The sequence below is a fragment of the Xiphophorus couchianus genome, chromosome 5 (genome assembly GCF_001444195.1).
Source record: "Xiphophorus couchianus chromosome 5, X_couchianus-1.0, whole genome shotgun sequence".
Taxonomy (NCBI): Eukaryota; Metazoa; Chordata; class Actinopteri; order Cyprinodontiformes; family Poeciliidae; genus Xiphophorus; species Xiphophorus couchianus.
The window spans coordinates 23277969-23287363 of NC_040232.1; the positions used below are offsets into that span (position 1 = coordinate 23277969).

Here is a 9395-nt window from a genome sequence, read left to right on the forward strand (position 1 = left end):
TCTTCTGTGCTGAAACAAAAAAGATAGTTTATCCCTTGTCCAGAGTCTTGTCGACTTTCGATCACTTCATTTGGAGAAATGTGCCCCGATTTCAAAACTTTGGCTTAAGTGGCACTTGTAATTCCAGCCTCCAGTGTGACACCAGATTACAGATTCAACCTCCAGATCAACATCAAAACAGTCATAAGATACGGTGGCCCTGAGGTGCAAACCACTTCAACAAACTGAAAGCACAATTACAAATTACAAAAGCACTACATCATTAACAAAACGGAAGAGGTATGTCCCAGTGGGAGACCTAAGAAATTGCTGATTGGACTGCAGCTCGTTTTTACTTTTGAACCAGAAGTTATTCTGGCTTTAACGTGTTTTTTAAAAACATGAATGTTCTCGGTGATCCAAAGCCTCTTGCCACAACTGCTACAAAAGTTTGGTGACGGCTCAACCAGCTCTTTTCCACAGTTTGGGCAATACATGGCGACGTGATCGAATTCCCGCTTGCTTTGCTTCTCTTTAAAACGAAGCACACCAGAGTAACTTCCGGTTCAAAATTAAAACGAGCTGTAGTCCAATCAGCGATTTCTTAGGTCTCCTACTGGGACATACCTCTTCCGTTTTGTTAATGTTGTAGTGGTTTTGTAATTTGTAATTGTGCTTTCAATTTGCTGAAGTGGTTTGCACCTCAGGGCCACCGCAATAAGATGTTATCTGTCCAAAGCAGAAGTCCAAAACCTCATAACAATTACCTCTGCAGCAATAACCCTTGAGACATTTGGTTACGCACAAGCGGGTGAGCAATTCAGGTCCGTGCAGTGCAAGAGGAAGTTTTGAGACTGTGCGTTCACACTAGAACAGTGGTTCTTAACCTTTTATGAGGTACCGAACCCATCAGTTTCATATGCGCATTCACCGAACCCTTCTTTAGTGATAAATAAAATAAAAACTTTTTCCAAATTCAAGAGATATGTATATGTTTTTTTGCTGGTGCACAAAATGAGCAATGCATGAACGTCACTTTGCTCAAAGAACAAAACCATGAACTCACAGCAAATTGCAGTATTACTTTATTCTGGCCCCCAAAAAATATTTCGGCCCCATAAAAGAATTTCAGCCCCCAAAAATATTTTTTTTACTATTTCACTAATTAAAAATAAATTTGGATTTTTTCAAAGAATAAATTTTTTTTAATAACTAATTTTTTTTATTTTATTTTAAATTTAATTTGTTTTTTGTCATTTTGAATCCACAAAATACTTTTTTGGGGCCAGAATAAAGTATTGCACAAATTACACACCTGCAAATCAGTGTGACTTCTGCTGTTGTCTTTGGGAGACCAGTTCAGAGAGGCGTGGCTTCACCTTGGCAAGTGCATCTTCAGAGCAAAGTCTGTTCATTTTCTTCTTTTTTTGCTCGACATATTTAGTATGGATTAAAATATTAAGAAAGAAACCACGCGACGTACAACTACGACAGCCGCTGATACTTCGCGCACTAAATTCCCCGCAGCACCGATTGGCCGAGCAATGTAACATGATCCTCTGCAGCAAGTGATGGTCAAGCGGGGCGTGTCAACACGACTTTACACAAGTGTGTCTTTACCTCCACGGCAGAGGCTCCGCCGAACCCCTGAGACTGACTCATCGAACCCCTGGGGTTCGACCGAACCCAGGTTAAGAACCACTGCACTAGAAGCAGTAAATTGTTCAAATTTAAATGCAATAGTTTAATTTCATTGTTAATATGTAGTTATTGGAGCCACAGTCAGTGGTTTTTGTCACTGTGAGGAAAATGTTACAATTATTCACCATTTGATGTATGACGGCTCGATGTGGAATTTCTGTTCACCGTGTTTGGACTGAATATTAAACTAAGTCAAAATTAAATGTAATTGAATAAGTTATTTAAAAAGTTGACAGGTAAAAATAGACTGTGACTATTTTTTTTTTTTACCTCGTCAGTCAAAATGACAGACAATAAAGAAGTCTAGCACAACCTCCATCAGATACATTAACTAAAACATAAACCTTAATTTCAAAATGAATTAAATGAAGCAGAGACTTTCACTTAGGATTTTTGGAGGTTAAGGGAATAACTCTTTTGTGACAGCTTTTTTTTTGTACTTTAACCCACTAAAGTAAGAATGTTTTACAGTGTTTATGTTCTGAGGTACAAATTGAAACAATCTCAGCTTTCCAGGATTGTGTATCATTAACCAGTTTTGAGTTTGAAAGAACCAGATGTGCTGTAACGGCTGCAGCTGCTGCTGTAGCTGTATGCCTGCGCTTCGCTCCTAAGGTGAGTAAACATGGAAGTCTAAACTAGCAGAAGCTTTTCTGGGGGTTTTTTTGTTTGTTTTTTTACAGTTGTTCCTTTCCATATGATTTCAAATTACATAAATGCTACAGTGTAGTCAAAGTGATTGTAATGTTTTTTGAGAGGAGGTTGCATATGGTAACCTATAAAATACTGCATTCAAGCAGTCCTTTATGGTACAATGTTGGAAACATTGATATTGACAACTGCAATTTGATATATTGTGCACGAGTCATCTTGACACAATCAATATTACTAGTATTTATGGACTATCAGTCTATAAACACAAAAGTTTTTGTTTTACACATTATGAATTCAACCTCAAAAGGCAGATGTAAAGTCTCTATGTAGGACAACAAATGTTTTAAGACACAGGTGTCAAACTCCAGTCCTCAAGGGCTGCTGTCCTGCAGTTTTTGGATGTGCCACAGGTACAAAACACTGGAATGAAATGACTTAATTCCCTCCTCCTTGTGTAGATCAGTTCTCCAGAGCCTTGCTAATGACTTAATTATTCTATTCAGGTGTGGTGCAGCAGAGGCACATCTAAAAGTTGCAGGACAGCGGCCCTTGAGGACTGGAGTTTGACACCCCTGTTTTAAGACATTTGGAAACAAAATGTGAAATAATAAATATATTAATGTAATAAATTTAACATCTAAGAATAAACTAACAAGCCTCTGTCTATTAGGAGATAGGTTCAGTTTTAGAATAGTAGCTTAGGCTTTTTGGGGGAAGTCCTGAATAAGGGGTTTCCTAATTCACATGCATTACCCATTATTTAGGAGCAATGAGGTCTGGTGGTGTAAAACCCTAAAAATAGTTTGGAAGGAATTTAACAGAGGAAGGGAATGCATGCCAAACCAACAAGTCTCAAAGGCACCTCCCCAAATCATCTTGAGGCAAAGCATCAATCAAAAACTCCACATCAGTGGCAAATTCACTCAGCGGTCATAAAACTCCACAGATCAAGCAGCGAGCTGAGCCAAAACCAGAAAGGCTCTGCTCAGTAAACCCAAGTCCTTATCACTGTCTCATAAAAAATAAAGAGGGTCTTAGAATATTTTGCTGTAACTGCTGTCCAGCAAGTTCCTCTCTGCCTTAGCTGATCACGGCTTATCTTCAACATCTGGGGCAATTTACCAATTTGAAGAGGGGACAAATGTAAGTTAAAAAAAACTCCATCAAGGTACGCATTTAGACTTTCAATTAAAATTGTGTAATGTTGGGGATTTAGGTTACTATGTCAACAAGCAACAAACTCATAAGGTAAGTCTGAAAAGAAAAGCAAGGTAAATTCTTGTGCAAATAGTAATGTAATGTCATTTTCAAAGGTGAACCCTGGAGAAATGATACTTTAGACTTTAAAAAAAAAGAGCACAAACAATAAACTGTAATTAATTTATCGCAGGTAACTTTTCTTTTATAAAATGTTGGCATGTATAACCTACCACCAGTTTGTAAACTTAAAGCTAAAGAAAATGGACAAAACCCTTACCATTCTTTCTGTACTACAATCCTTATTACACTGTATTTCAAGCAATTACACTGTCAGCAGGAGCTGTAATCTCCAATTGCTGCTAAATGCCCAAGTTTCCACATTTTCTGGAAACCACAGTCGTGAGCTGCTCATGCTGCTGTGCAGATGGACCCTATTGGGCAATCTCAATATCCCTAATATTACCCGGTTCCTCTCGGGAGGAAACATGAACATTCAAAAGGTCTAAATAATTCCGGTCAAATTACGTGGCCTTTAATGAACTACAAAAGATGTGCGGATGTTTTTACAGGCCAGAGCTCAGGCTTTAACGGTAATTATGAAAACAAACCATATTAATGATATCATTTATCATTTCCACACATTGGCGGTGTGAGGCCTACCACAAGGTTCCACTGGACAAAAGAAACACTAGTGATTGTCTAAACAAAGCGTAAGATTTTCCATACACACATGAGATTTTGCAGTTCTTTTCAAAATCCTTTGGGCCGTTGTGCAAATTGCGCGAGAGCTCCAGGGTGAAATGTCAAGGCCCATCTGTTGCATGAACCTATGCCAAACAAGCTCCCTGCATCCAATCAGAATATGATTACAATTCAACGTATATCAACATTAGATGGAACTATATATACAAAGATTCACTAAATTCTTTATTATTTATTCTTGTTATGATCTTATAATTATCCTCATTAATATAATCACAGCTTTAATAAGAAAAACAAGCTGGCCTCATGTTCTTTGGTTAAAACCCAGTAGTCAGCCTCCTGCCTCCCAGACAGGGGAGAAGTGCAGGGCTTCATTTAAATTCCACATGTTTGAAAGATTTCTCCTGTAAGTCTGGCTTTACTCCAAATTATGTCTCTTGGGTTCGCATACCACTGAATAATTTGTCCAAATGTCATTTGCAATTCCCCAAAATCTTCTCTTTACCCAAAGCCTTTCAGAAAACATCTGTAACAAATAGTTGTTTTGAGAATACATCAGTGCTGTTACTGGCACATGACCTAAAGCTGTGTACGAAGCATTAAAACAAGTCTAAATTTCCATAGAACTGGAAACGTGATAGCATGAGCAGTAGCCACCTGCATAGAATGATATTTACCATTAGTTCTGGGGAGCTCAAACTCATGTGTTACAAATCTTTTTGCTGCTGCCTATATAATTAGCTGTAATTGACTTCCCTTGAAATGTGTTTCTTCTGGGACATCTGGCCTTGAAACTTCAGCCTCCCCATATAAGGGGCCAGCTCTGAGCTGCATTTGGAATTTTATAACCAGCATGGGTGGCAAACATGAGTCCAGAAAAATCTAAAATATTGTATCCAAGACAACTGCTTTTACATCACTGAACTTCAAAACTAAAAAGATTTATGACTACAGAAACTATAAAACATTATCTCAGCATCTAAAGTGTGTAAATGCGATATTATGAAAAAAGGCATTTTAACAGCATCAAACTGGTTAAATGGTGAAACCACAAAATCTTCGACATGGTACTCTTGAGAAACCTAGTAAGACAAAATCTGCTTTTTTGGTTTCATTTAAAGGGACATTTTCTAAATCATTTCTAATGATGATGAGTGAAGTACTTGTGAGTACTTGGCAAAATCTGCATCTTGAATCAGGTAAGACTTCTCAATTTTTTCCTTGTAAAAAAACTGTCTAATGAGGAGTAAATATCTTATGCATTATTGTAACAATCCATTTTATTACAGTCTAGGTGAACTCTAGTGGATTCAAACCTTACCAGTAAAATATTTTTTTTACTTTAAAAAGTAAAAAATACATACTCCATACAGCATCTTTATTACTACACGCAATTGCTTATATAGCTGATAGTGGGCATATCCCACCACTTACTCTTAAGTTGAGTCTGCCAGCAGTTTTAAAAAGGTCCATTTTAATGTATTTCACTGTTGTGTTGTGGGTAAAGAAAAACGAACAGATGAACAGGAATAAATGCAGCTCCAGCTGATTGCTAGTAGGACACAGTCAACAATCTTGGGGTACACCAAAAAATGCAACACCATGGATGCAGAATTGGCAAAATTAGCAGCATTGTGTTGTGATAATGTTTAAATTGCATGAAATAATCCAATTCTAAGAAATATCTGATATGGATTTCTGAAATGGCAGAAATTTGCTGTCAATTCTCAGAGCCTTGCTCAGAGCAAATGCTAGCTTGTATCTGCTCTGATTACTGTCTGCTTCAGGTGGTATAATTTCTGCCATCTCCTCACTACTAAAGATATACAGAGACCTTGACGCAACAGTCCAGGGTTTGTACCTTTCCCCTTTGTGTCAAGAAGGTGGAAAGGTGTGTAAAGAAGCTGCATTTGTAACACCTATTACACTTTTTGGAAACATTAAGATAAATGTATAAGAGAGTTTTATTTTAGCATACAGTGAACCTTAAATAACAAGACTTTCTGGTCAGTGCTATTTCAGCCCAGATGTCAGTTTAACTCAAAAAATATGCTTCTCATAAAGAACTGACCTGTGCTCCATCTTTTAACTTGAGGATGCACTCCATGGTGTTGATGGTGATGACAACAGGCTCAGAGCCCAGCTTGGTCCAGGGTACATGGATCCGTAGCTCATGGATATGGCCACTCATGAACGTAAATGGTAACTTCAACTCCTGCAAAAAGACAAAGATATAAAACATACAAATAATTGTTAAAATAAGAGTCAGAGCAATATTTAACTGCATTTCAAACAGTCCTTTGTGATATAAAAATTTCATTCATGAATTTTGCCTGGACAATATATTGGCGATATATTGTTAAGCCTAAAGTTCATCTTCTAGAGGGACAACGATGCTAAACATACAGAATGTTAGAATGGCCAAGAGCTAAACTTGAAAACTGCTACTTACTTTCTAATCTGACTGAGCTTGAGCCATTTAGCAAATGAAAAAAAAGTCACACTCTAGAAATGCAAAGCAGTTAGAAACATACCGAAAGACTTGCACCTATAACTGTAACAGGAAGATTCCTGGTTGGTGTTTAAGCAGTTACCTCGATAGAATCCATCTGGACTTCAATTGAAAAATGATTGTGATCATGTTGTAATTAAGTGGGGTACAGCCAGCTTCCATTTGATGCCATAGAGTTGGAAATGCAATCACACAGTAATATTAAATCCATTTCTTTAAAATTATTCCTATATTGAAGAATTGTTCATTCTCTTGATGGCTCCAGGTCATTACTATTTAATTTCATTTTGTGGTCATAAAGTTCCTCTTGGAAACTCACTTGAATGTTGTTTTGTCCTTTTTGCTCAATCAATGCATTCATTATATCAACACTCTACATAATTGTACATGGGTGTGTGTACACAGCTTCCTAAACTTCCAGGCCACTTTCTCAGGTCTATTACTGAAAAATGAACAATTTGCTTTCTTTACTTTCTTTCATAAGCAGCAGCACGTTTGAGATCCAGAATTAAAACACTACTGTAACAAAGACCAATGACATTAAGTGCAAATATACCAAAAAAGCAGTTAGTTTTTTACTTAAGTTCACTTCATAATGAGGTGACTCAGGCACCTGCACTGAACCACTTTACTCAAGGCATATTTCTTTATTTAGGCTGTTTGTTGCATATTTTTCTAAGCTACATTTTCTCAGACAAATGCAATGTTATGTTTATAACTTGTTTGCACCTCTGACAGTGTGGCAGATAAAAGGTGGAGAACTGCAGTAAAGTATGGAGTCCATCTTGATCAATGTTCAGAAAAGTACCAAGTTCTATTTAGCATACATCACCTGCTCCAGCACATCCAGCTTCAGGTCCAGCTTGCTGAGCACCACGTCCCCTCCCCATAGAGATAGCTGTAGGTCAGATGGCTTCAGGTTCTTTATGTACTTGTTCACATAGCTCATCAAGAGCGGCGTGACGTAGGACTCCAGCATCTTTTCACTGTGGTGGACACAAGTCAAAGGCTCAGCAAAACACTACAATGTCGGGCAATAATGGTGTTCATTTGTAGAATTTTGTACCAGTGACTGGGGTGGTGTAGAGAGCAATTTAAGCTCTACATCCCCATCCCACAAATAAAGATGATTTACTGTCAACACAGCCGTCTACCAGGAAATTTTAGGAAATTTTAGGGCGCTTCGTGTCTCCTTCTTCTCCCAAGATTTATAATGATTTCATTTTCCTGCAGGACTTGATCTCTAACTCACACCGTCTGAAGTACAAGCGTTTGAAAACCACAATAAGAAATTGTGATTTTTAATGACAGAAAATGTAAACACTTGCTTAACATCAAGATATACTCTATTTTTGTTATGATAGGCTTGTCCATTAATCTCATGGAACAGGGAAAAAGAGGTTGCTCTGGTGCCTATCTCCAACGGTCATTGGGTAAGAGGCAGGGTACAGATTGTCAGTCCATCACAGAGACACACTGGACATATACCCCTTCACACACACACACACACACACACACACACACACACACACACAACTAAGGGTAATTTAGAGAGACAGTTTAACCTAGCAGTCATGTCTTTTGGACTATGGGAGGAAGCTTGTGTACCCAGAGAAAACACACACATGCGTTGGGAGAACCTGCAAACTCCATTCAAAAAGAACCCAGGCCTGATTTGAACCTACTTGCTCCAAATAAACAAATAAATCTCTAAACAATAAACATTCAAATGGCTGATGACTGGAATAAAGTACAGGCACATTAAACAACTGGACTTTGGAAGTACAGCACCCGGCTAAAATGTATATTCATAGTAGAGAACGAATTTAAAATAAATTCATTTACGTATGCGAGATGTTAAAAATTAGTTTAAAGCATGTATGTTTAATGTGTTCTCAGGTGTTACTAGTATGATTAAATACCAAACTTATGACATATTTATACAATTTAACGTGTGTGATCGTCTTGCACTATTGTTTTGTTGTTGTTTTTGTTGAAAAATAGTCATGCCCAATAGAAAACTACTGATGGTATGGATATTGGCACATTGCTAAAGCATGAAATTAGGTATTGGTAACAGCAGAAATCCTAATTTCAATAGTTACCGATCAGAAGGTAAAAATAATCTCATGTGCGTCACTAAAGGCAGTACTTGGGCATATCTGAAAAACACAGAATGGAAGGAAGCTAATTAAAGATATTGACCACACCTGTGTTTTTTCTGCAGTTAAAACTCCAAATATCTCGGGTCTTTTATCTGCAAAAAAGGTGACATTTTGTGTACATTAATGGCGTATTCCCATTTGCTTCATATCAAAATGTATCAAACAGCTGTGTCATTCCCCGTTTAAAGATGATTTTTATCAAATATTTAGCTGCACAAACTCTTATTTACGTGTTAACTTTTCGTAAATTAAACTTTATCACAGTCGTTTAACGTGAGAGCTAATGCGGCTTTTCCTCGCGAAATGCAACGACGGAGAACCAGAACCAGTAATCAGCGTCCTATATTTCAAAATGATAAAGACATAAACAGAACTAAAGTGCTGTGTAACCAGAAGTTTAACTTACTAAGGAGCACTTCTCGATAGTGAGAGAGAGGGGCTAGCTATGCTAACCCTACCTGTCATTAAAGCAGCTTCGTACT

At 37.6% G+C, this 9395-nt stretch overlaps 1 protein-coding gene across 3 annotated transcripts in view; it reads right to left on the reverse strand.

The window, feature by feature from the left end:
- The window catches only part of vps13b (vacuolar protein sorting 13 homolog B), a 301127-nt gene that overhangs the window by 291515 nt on the left and 217 nt on the right, over positions 1-9395 (reverse strand). For 2 of the 3 annotated variants that reach the window (XM_028016693.1, XM_028016690.1), the window contains exons 2-3: positions 7581-7734; positions 6308-6451 (exon numbers count right to left, since the gene is read on the reverse strand). In XM_028016693.1, coding sequence (XP_027872494.1) covers positions 6308-6451; positions 7581-7727 — 291 coding nt within the window. In that variant the 5' untranslated portion in view covers positions 7728-7734. Of the gene's footprint in view, positions 1-6307; positions 6452-7580; positions 7735-9395 lie in introns of those variants that run through there. The other variant, XM_028016692.1, reaches the window with a different exon arrangement.